This window comes from Anopheles ziemanni, chromosome 2, assembly GCF_943734765.1.
Source record: "Anopheles ziemanni chromosome 2, idAnoZiCoDA_A2_x.2, whole genome shotgun sequence".
NCBI classification, from domain to species: domain Eukaryota; kingdom Metazoa; phylum Arthropoda; class Insecta; order Diptera; family Culicidae; genus Anopheles; species Anopheles ziemanni.
Window position 1 is genome coordinate 36,500,459 of NC_080705.1, and position 24,057 is coordinate 36,524,515.

General features: G+C 43.9%; 1 protein-coding gene across 1 annotated transcript in view; it reads right to left on the reverse strand.

The window, feature by feature from the left end:
• Positions 1-5,822: 5,822 nt before the first annotated feature.
• The window catches only part of LOC131293496 (metallo-beta-lactamase domain-containing protein 1), a 59,346-nt gene continuing 41,111 nt past the window's right edge, over positions 5,823-24,057 (reverse strand). Inside the window, exon 3 of the mRNA XM_058321573.1 lies at positions 5,823-7,386. Coding sequence (XP_058177556.1) covers positions 7,007-7,386 — 380 coding nt within the window. The 3' untranslated portion in view covers positions 5,823-7,006. The remainder of the gene's footprint in view (positions 7,387-24,057) is intronic.

The following is a 24,057-nucleotide window of genomic DNA, read 5'->3' on the forward strand; positions in this document are numbered from 1 at the left end:
TCAACATCCGACCATCGGACCATCAGAGAACCGAGTGAGGATGAATGATTCTTTTATTTTGCTTTTTCGAACGAACACATCCACAATCCCGAGCGCACAAAGGAAGGCCCTCCGTACATGAAAAAAGAAAAACTGAACAACGAAAAGGTCGTACCGGAAACGATCCACTCCGGCTGTCCGGCCGATTCCGGTGGGGCCTGTCCGTGGAAATCATCGACGATGCTCGCTCGGAAAGGTTTGTCATTTGTTTCGAATTCCGTTCCCCCGAAAGTTGTGCCTTTTGTCCGGTTTTTCCTCTCCTCTTGTTTTCCTTTGTGGGACGAAAAGCGCCACCCGACCAACAACGTTGGATTGGATTAAAACCCCCCGGTTTAATAAATGATGAACCGTGTCGACGGTTGCGGCGATCGGAGGCCCTCCGGAACGTCAATCCGGCGTGTTGGGGTCACCGGTTTTGTGGAGGCGCTTTCCATTTTGCAGCTTTTCCATTCGCTTCGTCGGATTGTGTGTGTGTGTGGGTGCGTCGATGAAAAGAAGTTTTTTGTAGACCTCCGTTCCGACACGGACGCGAGGGACACGTTGGGACCCCGAAATGAGATGCGTTGGTGTGCGTGCGGGCCTGTTGGTAGATAAAAGGTGTACAAAACACACTCCCAAAACGACGATGATGAACGACGGTGAAGATAAGAACAATAGCTGCTGGGATAGGGAAAACCAAAATAAAGACGAACTAACGAAGTCTTCTGCCTTCATTTTCCATCCACAACAAACGACCGCTTTTCCACCTACTCTTCGCGCAAAGAACCAGAAACAATGAATGAAAAACCGCCCAAAGATATCGTGTTAAAACGAACCCCCAAATGAAAGAAAAACCACTCACTTAAACAACGAAGCCAGGTTTTTGGGTTGTTTCGTCCGGTTGTTCTTTACACTCGGTTTGTTTGTTGTTTTTTTCTGTTTACTCTTTTCTTCCGGGCTGTGATTTTATTTAGCCATATCCGGTTGTCCATTCTATGCTCCGTTTTAGCATTCCTTAACTGCACGGTTCCCTTCATTTCCAAAGCTTAGCTATTACAATGATTGAAATGATGTTTCTTTTTCTACTTTCATTTTGCTTTTATTTTTGCTCATTCCCTTCAAACTGTTTGCTTTCGTTTAGTTGTCTCAAAATATTTCATTACGGTAGTAGCATTGTGTTTGTGTGCGCATTGGTTGCCATAGTGGTATTTTTCAATTAATCATTTTTCTGTACTGTGCTGTCATGTGGCCAGCGAGGCAAGCCGATGACGATGCGTGTGGTCGGTGAGTATTTTTGTCGGTTGTTGCTATTTTCTTGTCGTAGCTCCTATGTTTTCCTGTAATATATGCTCCTGTATGCCGGTTCCATTTTGTGTTGTGCATTTAATCTTCATTCTTTAGTTTTTGTAGTGTTTTGGATATAATTTTTTTTTTAGTTTAAGTTTGCTCCCTTCACTTGAGTTTGATTTTTGTCTTTTTTCCTTGTTTTCTACTCATTCAAATTCGACCGATAAATCTGGCCACATACATCACCCATATCCGTATTCGGTTTACTGGTTTTTTCACTCACCTTTTTTTTTTGCTTCACTCATCTTCTGTTGTTGTTATGAACCAGAGCTGATTTTTGTACCACAGGTTTGGTCTGCGTTTTTTTTTTGCGTCTCTCATTTTGCCACCGTAACACTGCTGTAGCTTTTGTTACATTTTGTTCCACTTTGGCTTATTTTTTTTTTCATTACGTTGTTCGTACCAAACTACCAACCAATCACTACTGCCCACTGCTTCTGCTGGTCTGCTGTTTGTTTGTACCATTCATGTCCGGTAATGTTTTTTTTTCCTCATATCCTAGTGTGACATCCTTCGTTACCGCAATGTGGAAACATTATGTTTGTTCTGTCCTTCAGCCGGTTGATGGATGTTATTTTTATCACCCGATTTTTCTTTCTCCCCGCTAACAACAAACCTTACCGTGATATTCGCTCTCCTAGGAAGCAGTGCGTGATGTTTTATGTTTCAATCTATCTTCCTACACTTTCCTTCCTCTATCTCCTGAACTGTTGTTGGTTTCCACGAATGTAACGAAGTGTCCCGTAGGTTTTTGCACTTGTTTGTTTATTACGTAGCTGGAATTAATTTTCACTTCGACGTAACCATTTTTTGCGGTACTTAGCAAGGTGATGCGCTTTTTTCCTTCTCTATTATGCAATCGGAATTTGGATGTTGGGTGTTTGTATTTTCTCTCCGGAACCAATCAAAGTCCCTCCTGCAACCCAACAACGGCAACATATCAGTGCTGTTTAACATGCTTAATAATGTGGATTGCTTCAAACTTAACGTTTCTCTGACTGTATTTCACTTCTACCAACGCTTCCTATTTCCAGATTTTCGATCCGGTGTTGTTCAAAGTAGGAAAATCCATGGTAATGTGAAATAGCTAAGTATTATCTTATGGGTTTTGCTGGTTTTGCGACTGCGTTTTTTTTTTACTTTTTTTAAATTCATTTTCGTGTTTCCGCTATTGCAGACCTACATTTGAGTCTGTTGTGTGTTTTTTGAGTGCTGCCAGACGATATGGTCTGCGCGTTCTCGCGTTTAACAAGTACAAGCTTAAATAATGTGTCATTTTAGATTTTTTTTCCTTCTTGCGATTCTCATTCTCAGCTACTTTTCACCTACTACAAGGTTCGCTTCCTTTGCGACTGTTGCTTTTAAGTAGCCCATTTTCTACTGCCACTTTAAAGATATTATGTGTAATGCTTTTTTTTGTTGCTTTAATTTAGCTTGTTTTTGAAACAATACTTTCAACTTTGTTTAACTCATCTGCAGCTTTTTTGTGTATGTATATATATACGTGTGGGTGTGTACTCATTTATGTGTATATTGTGTGTTCATGTTTGTTGCTGTCAACATTATTATCCAATACCAATCGGTTTATTTGATCGCACTAAAATTATTCATTTTCATTTGTCAACTGATAAGATAACTGCTACGTTATGCATATAGGTTTTTTTTCAAATAGTTTTCATGTCTACTTTCTTCTCCAAGGGGCGAATCCCCGCTACTACGCTACTATCGCCAGCTGGGGCGTGAATATGGTTTTATTGATTATTTTGCATCTTCCATCTAGCGACATTGTTTTATCGCAACTTTCTTCCTGCAAAGCTCCACCCGAACGGTCGCGAATGGTACGCGTGCAACGTTACACACACATACACTTTGTTTTGCTATTCTAACGGTCAAATTATTGTTTTTAAGTATGCTTTTCCGTTTCCTTTTTCCGTTTCGCTTCCTGCACACCGGAGCACAACAATGTGCTGCAAACCGCTGTGCACCGTTGAGGCAAGCGTCTCGGCCCATACACACGTAATCCCTTATTGTTGTTCCAGACGACCTACTTTTCGCTCGTGTAATACTTGTTTTCCAGGAGGGTTTCCTGTACGCCTTGTCCGACATTTCTTACCTTTTCCTTTTGTTCTACCATTCTCTTTTCCCTGTTGCGGTATGCGCATGTTTTGTGCGTTTGCACAATCATACCATAATCCTTGACCGTTCTAGCGTTCAAGGATTCATATTACATTAGGTTGCTGAACATCATCATCATCATTAAATCAGTTTCGCATGAGGTTATGTACGCGTACCATGTTTTTAAGAAACAATTAAACATTTTATCTTTTTTTTCATCGTTTTCTTTGCTTGCTCTATGCATTCAACTACTGCATGTTGCTACATATGCGCTTTGTCGGTTTGTATATATTCATATATGTGTATATATATGTATATGTTTGTATGAATAAATATTGTTTTTTTTTTTTAGTAGAAAATCGTGTTTGCCAGGCTTTTCTCCACCCAGGTGTGTCTAGAGTGGAGAAAATTTTCCAATCTTTACTACTTCCCCTACTAACGCTACGCTAAATTTAACCTTATGTCTCTTTCTCTTATCTTTAACGTGTGTATTTCTTTTTCTATTTTTTATCTGCAATTTGTTTGCCAGGTTTGCAGCCATCTCCTCTGCGTTCCTTATCGACTAGAAGTTTTCGGATCCAAGTGGTGTATTTCTGCGCCGTTCGCTGAGCGATGTTGTTCTCGGCGAACGCGTGCGTTTTTTTTCCTTAAGCCTACGGTACACTAAGTCTAGTTTAATTACTTTTGATGAGTTTGGTGATTCATGAGATGATTATTTTTTTCTCGTTTAGTATATGTATATATATATAACTCTTATACGATTATATTATTTTCTTGTAATTTAAGTGCAGCTTGTCTGCATTAAAGAACTAAACATCCATTATACGTTGGTTTATGCATTTACTTGCTGTATAACTGTGTCAGTGTGTTCTGTTGTTGCTCCTGTTGCTGCTTCTGCTGCTACTGCTGCTGCTGCTAGCGAATGCTCGCGCCTCGCAGTGTTTCAATCAGCTGTGTTTGTGTTTGTTCATGTTTGTAGGTTGAAAAACTCTGCACCTCTCTCCATGGTTCGATCGGGCTAGCTGTGCCTATATTTCTTCCCTATCTTCCGTGTACGTGTGATTTCTATTTTGTCTCAAAAAGTTGGCAATCGGTAGAAGCATCATAAAGAAGGCATCAGGTGTGAACCCTTCAGCGTCCTTCTGTTCCCTTGTTTATGCAGAAGAAGCTACTGAAGAGTGCCACATTCCCTGTCTTAAGCCCATAGATTTCAAACGTGTATATGTGTTTTTCGCGTGTACTTTCTCTTCCTCCACTTCCTAAAGCCCACTACTCTGTAATGCTGTTTGTTTTTTCTTCTGTTTTGTCTGCTTTCTCACTCCCTCCGGTCGCCCCTTCGGTGGCACTTCTTCTCTAATACTGTGTGAAAGTGTTTGCCTTTGTTTGTTATCCTGCTATTTGTTGTGTGTTTTCGCATTTGGTTCGTGTTGTCGGCCCCCATCGCCCCCCGCTGCACAGCGGGGTTTGGGGTTTAGTTTTGTTTACGTTTGCACAACCTTTTCAAAATTGGTACCATTGGTTATCCACCCGTGTCGGGTGGATTTCCCAGTTTTGTATGACTATCATTGCAAGTCCTGTGTAAGCTGTACGGTTTGCTTGTTTTGTGTTCTGGAAAATTGTGTTTACTTTGTGTCTATTTGTGTGGCGGGAGTCTGTTTTATCTACGGGTTTAACGATTTATCAGTGTAAAATTCTTCACTACTACCGTTTGCGGGGTTTTGTTAATGTATCAAGCAAGAGCTTTCAGCAAATTCTGTTTTATGTTCTGTTTGTTTGTGTTTATGCGTTTTGCTCGTGTGAGTGTGTTTGGGTGTTGTTTTGTGTTTCCATGTTGTTTTCTTCTTTTTTTTCGTTTGTATTTTAGAAACTTTTGAAACTCTAAGTCCACTAACGTTTACATGTATGATCAATAAACTGCTTATTAATATCGTGTATTATGTAGTTTTTTGTGTATGTATTCATTTTCTTTTCACTATACTTCCTTCAGTTTCTTTCGTATTGAATGCTAAGTTTGGTTTCTTTTGTTTCCATAAAGCATACTTATTTAAGTTGTCATAAAGCTTGCGTCTGTAACATTCAGCACTTGCGTGCCGTCCGTTTCTGAAGAGAACCGGTCGGATGTCCACCTTCCACCATCGAAGGGCGGCCAGTTTCGCATCATAACACGGCTGCTCGATTAAGGTTTTGTTTTCTTCATTATAATGGTTTTCATTCTTTCTCTTTGCATCTGTTCTGTGATATCGCACATCGATCATCGGGCAGCACCATCCGGATGGTGGTTGGATGCGATCGGAAACGTTGTTGATCGTCAGCCGCCCGGTAAGGATACGAAAGAAAGTGATAAAATGGCGCTTTTGCGTCGTTCGATCACGCCACACCGCACATTGTCACAATATCCAACGTTCTCCAACGTCTTCCAACATCGAACGTATTTGCTTAAAATTCGAAATGTTTAATGTCTCAACACGCATGTGACATGTGGTAGGGTGGGTGATGCAAACGTTACGAAAAAAGCCATCTGGCAGAAGGTGTAACACAAACAAGCGATGACCCTAGCGTGCGTCCGCGCTCGGTCATTTCTAGCAGCAGTAGAACCGGTTGATAACAAATTGTCGCTGCAATTTGCAAGCGCTTATGCTTATGCAAGTGGTGTGTTGCAAAAAACCAGCGGCACAACGATACAACGGAAGTAAGGCTTCACGACGACACAAACAACAATACAACTGCACTAACAATCAGTAGTAACTGCGCTTTTGCATATAGGACTTGTTTGCCATTTAAGTTTTCAACACATCGTTTTCGGTTAAATATTAATTCATATTAAGAACTGTATCATTTTGTTTTACTTCCTCCTTGTTGCTTTGCTTACATCACGATTACATGGAACAACACTATCAACGAACAATCGATAAATGTAAATGCCAACGGCAAAACGGCTACGCGATAGCGCTACCGTTGACACGGTTGGTAATTATATTGAACGTTACTAATATTATTATTGTTTCGCCTTCTGTTGCAGGGCCTCGCAACTGATCTAGAACTGTGAGAGCAAACGGGAAAACCAGCCACCTACCGGCTCGAAGATCGGCGACGCCGAACACGTGCGTGCTAGGTCATGTTCTGCGGATCGAATTTAACGTTTCTTGTCTTATTACGTGCGTTGTTCAAGGGGACATGCTAGCTTATTTTCTTTTCCACGATGTTGCGTTGCATTGGGCCTGCACGGTTTCTCCGCGTTCGGTGCCACCGATTGACGGGCGATTGGTGTTTATGTTTCCGGCCATAACCCAACGTAGAACCGAGGAACGGATCATATTTTACTTTGCCGGCGAAATGCGCGTGCAATAACTTGGCTAAAGAATATTTCCTTTCGTAAGTAACGGATGCAAACGGAGCGCTCTTCTAAAGGATGCATCACCACCGTTGAAATCTTCATTGCCCGGCTAGCGGGCGCCCGCTGTCGAACCGATGACGCCGTCGTCAATCAACCTACCCGAGAGGAATGCGAAACCGCACGGCTTCTCTCTTACACCGCCGTCCCACCGTCGTCCTGCGAGGATCCGCGTGGGGCAGTTGCCTGCTGGCGCAACGTTTCGCGCATGGAAGGATCTGCGCGAAACGGACCACCGTGTCCGGGGATGATCCAGTCGGCCAGCGCGGCAATGCGGGCCCGATGGTGTCGCTGGGCCCGCGGATCCTCGCTGCCTGCCTCCACCCACAGTCGCTCGTCCTCGATGTCCTGGCGGCGCTCGAACAGATCGCCGACGATTGCGGTCGGGCGTCCATCGCTGCCGCCGCCACCGCCGGCGCCCGTCAGGTTGCTACGTGCTACCAGCACCGTCACGCAGGACATCGTGTGGCCCGGTGTGGCCTGGATCTCGATGTCGTCCGTCAGCCGGAACGGGCCTGCAACGAAAGGAGGAGGTGGGTGAAGAAACGGTGAAAACCGGGAACTTTTGAACAACGGCCAAACATGGGTAATGAATGTCTCTGGGGGTTGCTGAACACGGTTTGGTCCGATCGATCGGAAGGAATTCGGCGTAAAAACACAACTATTATTGGAGCGATGTTCACAGTCACCCCCATCCCACGCGGAGATGGAGGGGGCACTGCGTCCCTGAAAAGTGGTCAGGATATTAATGGTCTACGTTTGTCCTCGCGCGACACAGTGTCTCTCAGGATGTTATATAAATGGGCTTTCGGTAAAAGTGATAGAGATTAATTACACTTTTTCGACACATTTACCACGATTCGTGGAGCAAATCCTGACTGAAACAGTTTGCTTTAATCGTGTAAAACGTGACTTATCGAAAATTGGTCCTCAAGTTTAAACTTTTCATCTTCTTCTGTTTGTGTTGCACAAGAATTTATTCTTCATAGGGTAAGTGCTCCCATAGTGGTGCTAGTAACAATAGTGGTTGTCATGGAATAAAATTCTAGCTCTATGGCGAAATAAATACAATGGAGATATTTTTCTATGAAATGTTCTTTGATCTTCTGCGGAGTGTTTAAAAGATAAACCTTCTCGTTCCGTAATAAATGAAGGTTCTTAAATTAATATTTTCCGAACAGGTTGTACTAATATGCTGATTTTTTAAAGAATTTATCAGGTATGCCATGATTTCCTTAAAGCTATAAATCACTGCAAAATGCATTGGTTCATGAGAGGTCTATGAGGACCGTTCTGTTTTAAATATGCTTCAAAAATAGTCACAGTCAAAATATATTCAGTCATTTCCAAGTACTACCACCCCTACAGGAACACGATACCTATACATTCCCCCATTGTAGAAACAACCAACTCGGAAGAAATATACGCTGTTTTTTGTGTATTTTGAATAGTTAACGGTAAAAATAGATGTTTCCAGAAAAAAATTTCGATCATAGTAATTGGTACAAATATGTAAAGTATTGTGTTCTTCACACTTATAAATTACATCATATCGTTAGTTACATTACTAAGTGCACCACTATTGGTAGCGGTACCCTATCTCTTATTCGTCGTGGTTTTGATTTTCGAGCAGCAGTAAATGGTGTTGCACTGTCCAGCCCTCGTTTCGAAGCCAACAGAACCGAGTTGACGTCACTCTTTTACATGCTTGCACCAAAAAGAGTAAAAAAGGGCAACACGCGGATCAAAATGCTCGGGTATCTTTAGATGCCATCGAATCGATTTCAGACCATTCCTACGCAGCTGGCTGTCTCCGTGGAAGCGTTATTGGAAAGCCCTCCCTCTGGCAACATCATCGGGGCGGGATGCCCATGACTGACGCAGGGTCGAACGCAGATTACCATCGTCATCCCGGGACACACCGCACACGGAACCCGGAGTCGATTGTGTCATACTTTTTTGTTTTGGTTTGAGTTCGTTCGACCTTTCGATGGCCTATCATCGTTCGCCCCTGATAACGGTAACGAGAAAACTGTGCTTTCCGGCCACGTTCCGGCGGTGAAGAAGCGGCTCGCACCGCAGCGTTCCGTGTTGGAAAACCTGAACTGAAAACGGAACAGAGCAAGTGAATGCAACAAAAAAAAAGAAAGTTCATTTCGGTGAACTTTCGGCCGCACTGCAGGGTTCCGTGCTCATCCGTGGCCAACTCCACACTGCCGGCGTCTGGGTCCCAACCCTTCCCCAAAAAGGTGGAAACCTGCAGTGCACATTTGCATACACAGTAACGCCTGTCTAGTTGCTGCTGCTGGGAGCTCACGGTGGGGGATTTTTTCATCAAACAGTGTGTGTGTGTGTGTGTGTGTGTGTATCCGAACGGTGTGGAAACCAGGCGAGACGTCGACAGCCAACCTTCGGGATGACGGTGCGGTGTACTGATCCTGCAGTTTTCGTCGAAAGGGGCTTTGTTGCAACAAATTATTACATCGCCAAAGTTCATTGACGGGAGAGCCGGCAGAAGAATTCTCCTTCGCTACGGACCGCACCGTAATTGGTTTTCGCTCGAGCGCTCGCAGCCAATGGAAAAACTTTCATTGCACAACCCAACCGGCTTCGGAGGGGAGGGGTGGTGGGAAAATGCGCTTCCAATGATCCTGTCCTGCCCAACGGGAAGGATTGCGGTAGGTTGCGAAAATTAAATTCGTCCGCGCTGATTAAATATTGTAATGAACACAATTTTGGTAAATGAGGTATTTTCCCACGGAGCTGTAAAGCTATCCGTATCATTATAAATAATCATAAACGGCGATTTAAATAAAATGCAGCAAAAGAATTGGCTTTCGAAGCGCTACCATAGCTATTCACTTCATTATTCAAGGCAGAGATTTGCTATAAACTGTGCGGATTACCATTATTGATTTTATTTTTATTTTTTGCAAAATGAGATCACCAACATCCGGCAAAACCTGTTTCCTTCTCACACTTCAAATAAACAATATTTTGTAGAAATGCATTGGTTGGATTTATGAAAATAGGTTCTTATCGGGGGGTTTTTAACTTAACAATCATGATTTACACTTTTACATTTATGGTGTGTTATATTACCTCTTATAAATTTGCTATGAATCCTATCCAACTTTTCGTTATCACGCTGAGATATGACAAGGTTTTTATACAGATTTATCTAGACAACCAAATAAATAGTGTTCACCAATCAGTTTTCTGAAGTAATTATTCACTTTTATTTATCTTAACTCTCTACTAATAAGCACAATAGTGTTGATTAGCCAAATATATTTAAATGAACTTGATATGATTTCGTTAGAACTTGGAAAACGATTGCATGTCTTCAATCCGCGTACGACGCAGTTCTTGCTCCTCTACGTTTGCAATAAAAGAAAATGCTTTCTAAAATAAATCTGTAGGAGAAGTTTACTTAAGCTGGTGCAAGTGGAAGCTATAAAAATCTTCCGAAATATTAAAATTTAATTAACTTAGTCGCAAACATTTTATCAATTTTTGGGTAACAGCTTTTTACCCTGAGCACCTTTTTTTAAAAAGGGGAACTGTGATTTGGTATCACTTGCACGATACGTTAAAAAACGCGATCTTTATTCTCCGTTACAAAAATGGTAAAAAAGAAACGCTCTACATATACGCTGAAACACATAAATTAATAAAAGGTATTCTATAGCTCATGTCCACCGCCATATGTCATTTTTATAGAAATTGTTTAAATTTACGGTGGTACAGTCCTCTTATCCGTATGCAATTCCCAGCTTGTGAAACCACATTCACAACAATATTTTCCTTGAATACTCAAGATTTAAAACATTCCATGTATTGTTTCGTTCTTGTGTTCCAACATGTTTATCACAGATCCGACCCATTTGCAATCAATTAAGGATCCAACATCGAATTAACCGTTAGCAAACACTATGAGTAAACATTTAAACATCAATTACCGCATGCATTTAATCGAGTTTTTCATGACAACTTTACAAACAAATGTAATAAAAAAAACAGCTTCACTAGCAATGGTATGAAGTTTCGAATCAAATTAACACCTCCTACACGCCCGGGTGTCGATAGGTTGTTGAGCAGCACTGGGGACGGCACTATCTCTGTCTCAAATCAACGATTCTGGCCGGGCGCAATGAAGTGTAATTGAATTTCAGAACTTCGGAACAAGAGGACGGACGGTGGGGTTAAAAATGACGTTTGTAATGCACCGTAATGGAGGAAAATTAATTTCGGAGTCAAGGGTGCCACACGGGCGGAGATAGAATCGCTGGCAGGGTATCTATTATGTTCAGACCATCGAACACTTGCCTCGTGACCCGATCCACCCCGTTGGCCAAAGGTGTTCATTATTGGGAGCGAAAGGGTATCATTGTCGACGGAAGGACAAAGGACTCACTATCCGTTCGATGAATCATAATCCCCTTGGCCCGAAACCCCACCCTTTAGGTCGGATTTGATCGTCGTCGGTCGGCGATGCGAATGAAATTTCAAAGCATTATCATCATCCACACTATCATCACCACCATCGTCATCATACACAGCGGGTTCAAAGGAACCACCCAGCAAGCCCATCGGTGGTATTTGTAATCCACACTAAATTGCCAATACATTCATTCCGCAAGCTGCAAACAGAAGACCATCATGTTTTGTACCTGTCTTTGAACCTGAACTACTTCCAAACGCTCCTCTCCAAACGGCTCCGATAATTAATTTCCAGAACTGGTTTTGTTGGGAGATCAGGGAAAGGAATGAACGCAAACACCGATGTCCTTCAGTAGCCTCAGATGAATGATCGTTCGTTCAAATCAAACGGTAGCCAATCAGAACGAATTCTAACCAGCCGGAAAATGGGGTTTGGGTGTGGGGTCGACGGTGGGTTTTGGAAATTGACTGACTTCCATCACAAATGGCGACCGATCGTTGACAGGTTGTTGATGACAATTTCATGTGCATCCGGGAACAAATGTACGTCTCGGTGGTTCGCTCTCACTTACCGCTGGCGTACGAATTAAACATTCTGGGAAATTAATTTGTATCTCTCTTTCCCTACGATTACTAGCTTTCTCTCTCGCCCCTAAGTGACCCCATGATCCCACTGCTAGCAACCGGATTCCGTTCCCAATGGGTTTTCCAGGGAAACGATTCCATCCATCAATACTTCGACCGTGCGCAATGCCGGAAAGCAAATACACAACCGTAGACGAACTTCACTTTGAAGTGCGCTGATGCGTATTAAATTGTAAATTGTAAACTTCAATCTGCACCGCAAGCTCCAACCCTTGGGTACACCTCCTTTCACCTCGGGCTGCCGTGCTGTGTCACCGGTACCTTTTAATTCCCCGAACGGGGCACCCCTGTCCAGTCTTTTTCTACTCCGGTGGGATGGGCGTACACCGAGAGGTAAAATATTAATGTTTCTCTAAAAGCGTCCGACAACGATTGCATTAATATTTTACTAGAAGCTAAAAGTTATATCCCCCTCACTGCTCCCCCACTTCGGGGAGAGTGGCGAAGGAAGGATACGCAAAGGGACCGAGCGATGACTTTGTCCCCGATTTTTTTCCCGTACGCCGTGCGTACCGCACACCTGAAACGAGAAAAGTGAATACACGAAACAAAAAGAAACGAACCAGCACTTTCCCGAAAGCGGTAGTGGAAAACACACGCGCGTTGTTGGCGATGATAGGCGTTGGCGATAAATACACGTTACACGAGTTCTTCCTCCGTTCACGACTTTTTTTTTCCCGGTGCCAACCCAACTCCGGAAACCATCTTAAAAACATACGTGTTTGGGGTAATTTTCCATCCAACTGCGGTAACTGATTCGCTCTCGGCGGGAAATCTTGATTACTGTTTGCCGATTTGCGGATGGAGGTAGACGTGTACCTTTACCTTTTTTATTCTTACGACTTTTCCGCACGCCCTTCGTAACGTGAAAACGGAAAAAACAAAGAATAAAAAAAAATGTGGAGGGGTGGAATTTAACTGAGAAGTTCCTTTCGTTTTTTTTTTTTTTGAGGGTGAAACGCGACAGCGGGCGCTTCCGATAAAAAATCTACTGCCTTGGTTGTTTTTCCTCCCCCGACCCACGGTTCGGAAAAGTTTCCTTTTTATCGTTAAATATTCTTCGAGCGTTATTTATCGAAAGAACCCTGCTGGAAGGTCGTTTTTTCCCGTGTTCCAAGTTCCCTCGGTACGGTGTATGGAAAACCTGTATCTGTGAGAAAGCGCTACCGCTTGTCAGTGCTCGTTTTTAGCCGTTTTGGGGGAAGATTACTTTTGCCTTGCCGGTGCTGAAGTTCATCACCGACCGGGACGCAGGTGTTCGGAAGGTACCGGTGGCCCTTAAACGTAAATTAACGAACAGCCGGCTGGACGACCGGGGGCCCCGGTAGAGAGTTTCGCTTTCACGTAGTTAATATTTTCCGCGGAAATAAATATCGCGCCCCGGGCGGCGAGGGCCACGGAACCGATGGGAGAGTTTCGGTGCGGGGGAAACGGATGGTTCCGACTACACCGGGGCCGATTTTCAGCCACCGCTAGCGCACGACTAATTGAAAAGGGTTTTGGTCGAGGTTAAAACGAATGGGAAATGGTACCTATCCAGCACGGAATCGAACATTAAAAGCATCTTTCGGTCGGTTAGGTAATGGTTCAAAAACCGATGCATTATCGGCGGTCGGTGTGGTGTTTCGGTTTCGGTGAAGAGCGGCTGCGGTGGCGAGAATTCGATAAAACGCTAATTTATGTAACGGTGCGTGAAATGTGGCCGAGACCGGAAAACCCGAACAACTTTACCGCCCGGTGGGTGTCATAAATTTCACCAGCGAGCCCCAATCATCTTCGAGGGTCATTATCAAAAATTAAAATATAATGCGCGCAACAGAAATGGTGAAATTTCAAACTACGGCGACCACTTGAAAGCTCATCCACTATCGGTCGATGTCAAGTGGCGAAAAAAAGTTGTACCAAAATTGCGCCTGAAAATCAATCGACTGCAAAATCGTTCAATCTTCAATTAGGATTGCGTTGCACTTGCTCTAAACCACTTCCAATCGGTGTGAAACACCAGGCGCCTCCATCGGGTGGGAAATTGTTCACACATTTTCTCAGCATGATTCATTGCACACCCCCGAAGCGTCGCATTTGCCGTTATAAAGTGTCGTTTTTTCCGAGAAAAGTGCGCCGATCGAGTGTGGAAACTTTCAGTGCACCGTCCACGTTTGGACTCCTTCCAATGGTTTCACTTACTGCCTTCCAATTTAAGCAATCTCAGAAACGAAAAAACGAAACGACAGTAGAAGCAAAACGAATGTTGATCAGGAAATAAATGCGTAAAATTTGTTTGCAAGTGCACAATAATGGAACCGTTTTCGTTTTTGTCAACTGTTTCTTTTTCTTGCCGTAAACGAGCTTGCATAAAGTAGCATAGATTATTTTGAATATGACTACGCTCGCAGGAAATGAGGGGGAGATGAGGTTTTTGCTCTTGACTCTGTAATCTACCATTTTTCACCAACCGTTGGATGGGGGTAGGATAAATTGATTCTTCTCTGTTCGTAGAACCGGAAGAGGGAGGCGAAAAAAGAGCCATCATCTTTCTACCCCTACCCCTCCCACCCCCCGCATTACGAATGAAAATAAGCGAACGAATTGAAAACGATTTCATGTAATCGATGGATGACATAAATCGTCGTTAGATTTTTCCCCGAATACGGGTTCCACCGAAATGGAAGCGTCGAACGACGAATAAGCAGTCGAGAGATCGAGAGGCAGCGCTGCATTTTCGATGGTTCAATTTTGCCAAGCACGCCCAGCGAGAAGGGACGGAAAAAACGGTTTGGCAGAAGTTTGCTATTTTTTGTTTTGTTCACCTTTTTTTTTCCTCTAGTACGTCCTCGCCCGATTGTGCCCGATTGGAATGGCACTCTCCACGCCGAGTGGGCACGATCCCGCCAACGTAGCGTAACGGAAGCGAACGCCAAAATGATTAATTATTAGCCGGCTTCAAAGTATTATGCCGCGTGATATTCCATAAATTGTTCCGCTTTCCCGTGCCCCTTCGGTGGCCCATCGTAATGAGTGGATTGAGTTTTCATTCTTCTGCGTGAAAGACGTATGATCTGCGTATGTGTTCGTGTTTGGAAAAAGGAACTATCATCATGTTTAATCCCTTGCGAAGAAATCACGATAGCATCGCATATTGAATATATTCAATATTCGTTCACGAGCGCTACTTGAATCAAGAAAAAAATATATTTCGCACGAGTGTATTCAAATCAATATTGGAGATTTAAAAAAAAAAACAAGTTTTATTTTGCTCCACGTTGCCATGAACTAAAAACACTCATAAATACTAAGCGTAGCACCGCAAAGACATACAAACAAAAAACCGATGCCACTTCACAAGTTTGTTTCTTTCGAGCGAAGATTTTTTTTTTCTTCCTCTTACTTTACTGAAGAGGAAAGTGGAAAAAATAACAGCATAAAACTGCCTGGAAAAACTTCCTCCGCTAACGGATGTACTAAACATAGTTGTTTTTTCGTCGTGCCTTATACAACATACTTTGCCAACGAAACTTTACGCTACAATAAATCGAACGAATTCCAATAAGAACCGTGAGTTTCTTCCTAGAAGTCCACTACGGGACAGGAGACGACTGGAGCGCACACGATAAAAAAAACATCCAGCTAAACACTCACATACACTCGAACAGATTCACCGAAACGTTCGAACCCATCGCACAAAAGCACATTCTATAGATTCTTCCCGGAAAGTTTCGCCCTTTGTCGTTAGTGTTTGAATTGATTCGTTCGCTGCTGGAGGTTGGTAGGTTTTTTTATGACTCGTTTAAAATAATCCTTCGTTCGTTTCTTTTTTTTTCGTTACGCTACGTATAAAAAAGGATTTTTATGTGAGCCCGAGCGCGAGTCGGAGGCGAAACTCACTTTTACTCAGCGACATTAATTTGGTTAGTTTTTCCATTTCCCTTCGAACCCGTTCGACCAGGGTTACTCGTTTTACTTCGCCGGACGGGAAACGACTCGAGCACTTCCGCACATTTCATTCCGTTCCGGGTACTTTATGATCGGACAACTGCGGGAGACTGGAGGCGAGTTAACGTATTAATCCTTCCGATTCATCCGGAGCGGTCCGTTGGCTCGGCCATTTGTGCGGCGTTCGAAGCACCAGTAAAACCGTTCGGTTGACCGTTGATCATGGCGTGATTGAAAAGGGAGCGATTGTCGGCACAAAAAAAAAAGAGCTGAAACTTGCAGAAGTTCGAGTGGCTGCAAAAATGTGATACCCAAATAAATAAAATGCACCGAGCGCGTTGTTTCAATTTATGACCCCTTCCCTCCCGGCGGGTGGGGAGGGGAGAAAAGTTTGGAGAGCTTTTCCGAGCGAAAGGTAGCTCGCCCCATACCGTGCGCAAAAGGGGTGGAAAAGATCGAGGATACTTTGGTTACAATGAAAAAAAAAAAAGGAACAACACAAATATAATAAAACCGAAACGAGCTCCATGCAGATCCGAACGGATTGAGGTTATCGCTCGGAGGAAATGGAAAAAATATGGCCACCGGAAGGCCGGCCGGATCGATTCATTTCAATTTCGAATGGTGAAAATCCCACTCCAACCCCGTGTTTCCCCACGCGTGTCGCTCAGTCGAAGCTCCACTCCGATGTCATTTGTGAGGGTTGGATATTGATTTATGGAAGCACTCGGGCACGGTACGTCTCTTTCCGCCCAAACTTCCCGTTACCCCACCACGGGATGTTTCCGTTTTTCTACATATACACTTTTCCTTCTCAATTTTGTTCGGTATCATCGCATCGCTAAAACGGAAGCTCGCTGACGTAAATTAAATCTTCTCACAGTGCTGTATCGAGAGGTGGTGGAAGCCGAAGCCCGGAAATGGGTGGCTTAAGTGGGGGGTGAACAAAAAAAAACCCGGACGAACAGCACTTGGTAAGGTCAGATCGGTTTGTGCGGTGATTTTCTCCCTCCCTCCCTTCCTCCTCTTTATATTTGAAGTACCCTCAAGGATGGCAAAATAACCGGTAAATTTAACGTTGGCAAACGGAAGTGAACGAAACAAAAAAAAAGAATGCTCCAAGCTGAGAAGAAACGAACTTCGGGAACTTCCGTTGCTGCGCGTCTAAACATTGCCAATAAAGAAGTTCGAAATAGGTAATTGCTTGCGAAATAACAGTGAGGTTTACCGGGTGATGCCGCACGCCGAAGGAAGAGTTCATCCGGAGTCCATGCAGCTTCCGGTCGCAAGGGTGTTCTGTGTGCATGGAGAAAAAAAAACGCTTCCGCTGGAACGTTCCCAGTTTCTTTATCTTCTCGCTCCACAATTTCCACATTTTCGTCTACACGTTCGCCACGAAATGACATTAACCCGAGAAGACGATATCCGTTGCCCTCCCGGCATCAGTTGCGTTCCCTTTTTGTCTCCTTGAGCCATAAAAGCGACCAGACCAAAGACGCTCCTGAAACCATCTCCAACGGATTCGGATTCTGATCCAGATGGTGGACGCAACCGGACCGTCTGAAAAGGCCAAGCACACACTCCGGTCGTTGTTGCGAACAAGCGTTGGGTAAATAACCATACACAAGAGCACCTACAAACACGAGTTGCACTTCGCCTTCGGTGTCGGCGTTGCCCGCAGAGACTGTGAATATTTATAGAGCGAATTTCCGTCGTGCATGTTTCTTTTCACTTTAGCAAACGAGCTTTAGTTTTTCTGCTTTTGCCTTAGGATCGATTGAAGTACCTGATGCAAACCTGAAGTCTGCCATGGCACTGCTTCGGTGCGGTGTGACACATATTGGAATTGCTGTTCCGTTTCTGGGCTGGCTGTTGAATAAATTTATCTACCGCAAATAATCGCCCCGAAATGGAAAACTGTCGGCCAACCGATGCGCGTGCCACCGAAATGGATTGGCATGGGAGCCGGGAAGGTGGGAAAACAAGCCGTTTGGCACGGGCGAAACTTCATCCATCTTTCCGTCGGCATAAGGTGAGAAAATTATCTATTGCGTGTGTGTTCAAGTGTTCGAGAAGGGGGAAAAAGCTATTTAAATGGCTACCGGCACTTTTTTTCCACTCTCCCATCTGTGATTTCGATCCGATTTTAAACCGATTGAAAATTTAATAGAAATCTAATCACCATTTTCTGATTAGTTTCCAACCATTTGCCAATGATAAAACAGCTTTCCAGCTATAATCCCCGCCACGAAACAATCCGGAGCGCCAAATTCGGTCCCCACTGACTGACGTGAAATTGAAAATAAATTATGCAAAACCATTTAGCATTGATTGCAAGCGTAGCTGCAGCTGCATCAGCCCCCCGCGTTACGCAACCGCTCGATCCATTTGCCAGCTCGGCGTTATGTAACATCGGTGTGGGGGCCAGGCGGTGATGAGATATTCTATCATTATCATCTCCACCCCGCAGAGTTCCCCCAGTCCCCGATTTGGCAGTCGAGTGATTTGCAACTAAATTTATTAGCCGTGCAGATTCCGTGATGGTCGGTTTTAGGCAACGTTTGCAAAATTAAATAGGTTCTTTGAAATTTTATAAATTAGACTCAACGAACGCGCGCTTGCGAACACGAAAACCGGCGTGGTGGAAAGCGTACTGTGGAAATGATTATTTCGTCCAAACCCGTGGACGGATAAATTGAAACGAAATGTTTGTATCGAAGTGACGCACCGTAGCACAGCGATGAATAGAGGCATCAGTTTATTATCCGCACTGAGCCAAAGCTTATGCGAACGGAAGGCGCGGCAATAATATAAAGTGATTCAGACGGTACTTTCCGAACGTATTGTGCGCTATTCACAATCCACCACAGGACAGTTGATTGCATTTCGTCGATGCTTTGGCGGGTAAGTCGCAAATTATTTTCATAAAAGTTTTAGTTACATTTTCAGCAAGCAATTCAACCCAGCTTTAAGGTGGATTTTACTTCAAGCAACTCCATCTTCGATATAAGCCTCCATCCACCGTTACGTACCGGAGGCTTGAGCTCCATAATGTGCCGCACACGACCGCGCAGCAATATAATCTCTATATAATTGAACGATAAACAAAGGTAATGAAATAAATATTCGATAATTCAAAGGCAAATACTCGGCGGCAACATAAATAAGGCGGAGAATTCCTCCATCGCAATATACACATAAATACCCGAGCCACTACTACGAGATGGGCTTAAGCACCGGCACGAAAACTATTTTTCCACGATGAAGATTATCCACCCCCTACCTCCCGCCTGAGCATCGATCCACCGTTGGCCCGCATTTCCCGATCCCATTTATGTTTTGCTTATGGCCGAGATTTATGCACAAACTCTTCGGTGCTCTTATCTTGTACCCTCAGTCCCAACAGTCCCAACTCCAGCGTTCGCCTCCCCCTCGAACCCCTCCCTCCCACGAAGTGAGGAGGGCCCATTAGTTCCGGCACCGTTGGTGTCGTTTATCAAACTTAATTACAAACATACACACACACGCACACACGCCTGGGCATCATCTTCGTGCCATATGAGAAGATGCTTTTGCGAAGCAGTTGCGAGACGATGCGAGTATTAGAGCATTAGGCGCAATTAACGCATCCCGAATTTTCGCTCGCCAAAACCCTCTCGCCCCCAAAACCCGATAGAGGGAAAAGCTCAGCACAAAAAAGTTAGTCCGCAAACCGTATCGAGCAAAGGCAAGCAAACCGCCGTGCGTACGCGAAACAACCGAAAAATATTTACCTTCACCGGGGTTGGGTAAACTTCCGCCCGGAAAAACAACGGCATCGTAGCTTAATATTATCTTCGACCCAACGGTTTCGCTCTGGGGAACAACATTGAGTGTGCCTCTAGTATCTTGGGCCACGGAAGAAAAGCAAAAAGCGCCAATAAAGCCAGTTTTCGCGAGCAAACTGGAAGACACACAGGGTGGGGGGCGTAATTGAAGAAATTATGAGCGCAAAATTGATCCTTGAGTTAAGCGCTCGTAAAACCACGTGGGCACGCGAGACAAACACGAGCCCACGCAAAGAAAAAAAAAAAGCAAAAAAGTACAAACCGTTCACTAAGCACAAAGTGCAATCACAAAGTTGCCGACCGGGTTTCCGAACGGGCTGTCCCATGCGCCCACCGGCATTCCCTCTCCCATTACCGACAGTCGGAAAAACCGGATAAATAAAAGTCCAAAGTCCCTAAACGGGAAAGAGTGGGAGATAAAAAAGAAAACACCTCTACCACCAAGTAGAGAAGTAGGGAAAAAAAACCCAAAAGCGTAATGCACGAAAACGTGAAAACTTTCCGCCCACGTGTGGTTCGTGCTGGCAGGCGTTTTTTTTCCTTTTCCAGTTGCAGGATCTCTACATGTATTTGTTACAATGTGAAAAATGAAGCTCACGTAGTTCGGGATTCGTGTGGCTTCAGACATCTTTTCGGGAAGAAGTTCCCCGTACTTTTTTTTTTTTTCAAGTTTTCCTTCGTTGTGAAAATGTTACAACCAGGAAGAAATAAAAAAAAAATCACCTTCTTTGGAGGCATCAAAAAAATTGCCTGAAACTGCGATCCAAACACACCCGAAAAAGAGGCAAGAAATCATACACCAATAACAAGCTGGAAAAGGTGGAAAATGGGGCATTGAGAAAATCTGTAAGACACGAGCGTGCAAAGAAAAATCGGTTAAACTGTTAAGGCCGAGAAGTGTTTCTACTTTGCAGCTTGTTTGGGGCTGGGGTAGGGCGTCAGCTGTCCCACCAGCCAGACATGTTCTCCCTTTGCTGCCCAAAATTTTCACTTGGGAGGCAGAGAAAAAAAAACCTCCTCTTCGTCGATTTCCCGTTCGTCGACACGGATCAGATGTGCGATGGGAAGTTTTCGGCAAGATTTCCTTTTATTGGGTTTATTTTCTTTGCCCATCTATTCCAACAGTTTGCCTTTGTTCGTGCGCTTTACTCTCACCTTGCTTTTGTCCCCTCCATCGTCCGTGCGTTGGAAACTGGCCCGTTCATTTTTCCTTCTTACTTTGGTCTGCGTTTTCCCCAAGCCTAGTTTACTTTGTGCCGGACGGCGTAGCTTTTGACTGTCGATGGGAAAGCTTATCGCCCGGTAGCTCGTTCTTTCTCTTCACTTGTATTCGCGCATCGACCAGGCCCTTAGCGGCCCGTCTTAGGATGAACAACAAAAGACAAACTCCAACCCCTTTTTGGAGAGTTGCGCAACCTGGAAGGAGAAGGTCGCCCAGATGCCGGATAAGCGAACCGCTGGAGGATCCTTCGGACCGTTTAGTGGAGGGAAAATATCCTGTCTGCGAAACAAGAAGAGCTTGAGGAGGCTGATTTGGCCAAACTTGAGCCGCTTCTTAAGACAGGTTTTCATTTTTTTTTCCAACGGTGAAACTGTTGTAGTTTCACGCTGGGACACGCTGAAGTCGCTTCCTGGATGGAATAAGAACAGCTTTGCGAAGAATCATCATTTTCCAGAACAATCAGAGCGGCGGATAAAATGCGTCGGTGCTCAAAAATTCCCATCACGATAAGGGTACGATCACATAACCAGGGACACAATGGGGAAGCGAAGGGGAGAAGGGAACGCACGACCAAGATACTGATGATGATATGGTAACTAGGCCAACCAGAAAGCAAAATTTTGAAAGCACTAGCTTCAAAGCAATTTCACCCATTCCACCGCCCACTATTGTGGGCCCCTTTTGTGTTGAAACCAGTACCATATGCTTGGGGTTGTATGGGTGTGTGTGTATGTGTGAGCACGGCCATGATCCCTTTTCCCGGTACCGCTTCTTGGGTGTGCTTTTCGGCGAAGGAAAATTCGTTTGCATTTGTGCACGATGGCAGCATGGCCGAAAGAAAGCGAATGCAAAGAATGAAAAATGAACAAAGCGCCCCAAACAAAATGGCAAACGCCGTCGCGCCACGGGAACGATGACACGACGGAATTAAAATAGCAAAGGGATGCGAGAGTAAGTACAAACGAAAATCCAAACCCCAAACAAAAACCCCCAAGACGTTCCCGCTCTGTTTGCGCACTCCCAGACTTCTGCCGGAGCAAATGGAAAATAATGTCTGACACAAAATAAAAAGGGAAATTCTCCACCCGCCACTCAAGGACTCCATCGTTATTCTTGTTATGGGGGAGGGGGAGGGGGGGGGGGGGTGACGCCACATTTCCTACCGAACGAGAATACATCCAGTATAAATCATTTACAGAACTGTAATGAACTGGCGTTTGTGTGCACTCGCACGCCACGGGATATACTCGTCGTTCCGCTGTGGAGGCGAGTCCTCTTTGTTGTTCGTCACTTGATGGAATGAGCACCGCACGGGGAACGAGGGACGGAAGTGATCCCATGTGGGCAAAATCACAACGGCCATTGGGAGCCTGGGAAGGTTCGGTGAATACTGTACAGAATAACTGCATCAACTTGCGCTCGTACTCTTCTTTTCTCAATTCGGAGAAGCTGACTGACTGACGGACTGAAGGTGCAGGAAAACCGCATCATCTTACCCTGACCATGATGGGTGGTCTGTCATTTCCTGAGTGTGCTTGAAAAGTTACCCGGTAGTTTCAGTCGAGTTTCGCTAGACTTGCCATATTTTAAGTGCTGTAAACATTTGCTTTATACATGTACGTTTACTTCGAATAACTTTCGTCTACAAATACACGTTCTACATTTATTCGGTTTCGCGTTTGTTAAGCGCAGTAAAACATTTTGCGATGCACATTAATTAATTGAAGATTTTGTATTAATGTATGAATAAGAATATTAGCCTAACGTGTATTTTCTATTGTTAGAATTGAGTCGGCAGAATTGATCTGCCATTTGAAATAATTTAATTTAACTATAACGTTACAAAACATATAACTAATCCACTTCCTTCCTAGCAATGGTCAGATTTAGTCATTTTGATGTCAAAATTGAAATGAAAATAGTTAAATACGTATGATCATAGACAATCCAGACTACACGAACGCTCGAAAAAATCATTTCACTTACACAAATATAAAATTTATTTGGTTAATGCCCAGGTGATGCTCGGTGAAGAAGAGAATGAGAAAAGAGTTATGGTTTTTACTCTTTACTTGAGAGTTATGTTTCAATATAATAGTTAAAATAACAGCATATTTAAAATGGTTAATTTAAGCGTGTTGTATAAACCTTGTTGTATAGTTTTGGTGGATACACCTTGCCATATGTGTACAAGCTTGTTTTGCTTGTTTGGTAAAACAAATTTGATGAAACAAATCTCCAACAACAGTGGTTAAACTTAATTTGTGGAATGTTTCAAAATCAGTAGTGGTCGAAATTTCAATATAAACAAAAGTCCATTAATAAAAAAAAGGCTAAAATATGTTGCAATTGAAGTGCCAGCGAAACGTCTTTCGTAACGTCTACGACAATCGAAATTAACTTAACCTAAAGTTTTGAAAGTTAAATAAGACTCATGAACAGAAAACCCTATTTACTTTTCAAAGAACACATTGCATATTACTGCAAACGATGTGCATGCCAAGGGAAATAGGACCAGCTTATATCCACACGGAAAAGTTTAATTTACGTACACAAAGTATATACACATTATGCCAACGAATGCATTCAATTTACTTTGATCTGCCAGTTCCCATACACATGTTTATGCATTTGTAAACATAATCCTCAACTGCTCCCCGGGTGGGAAACTCTACCCCGCCCGTTTCCCGTACTACACCCACCGTAGCCAAAAGTAATAATAATAATAAAACCCACTTCAGGTTCGATACCTTTCCCACAACGGTGCAACTATCTCTTCCGTCCGGGGAAGGACGAGTGGGTTCGCTTGTGGGAGGGGTGCTTTGTCGATGCAACAAAATGCAACTTTTCCCAGCGCCGCAAAATTGATGCAAATTCACCGGAAATACCACCAGCGCCGGGCAGGCGGGGACGGAACCCGAGCCAGCCACGCGAATGTGAAATTGCCAATAGCCCGTGGCACTTCACAGTTGGTGCCGGTTGGAAGGCAAACAACTTCCCGAATCCCAGACCCAGAATTCCGCCGTAAAACTTGCGCCCGAAACCGGGAAAGGGAGGCGGGGAGACATGTGCAGGTTTTGTGCATCCGATCCGAGGTAGACATGTTTTACATTTCCTCG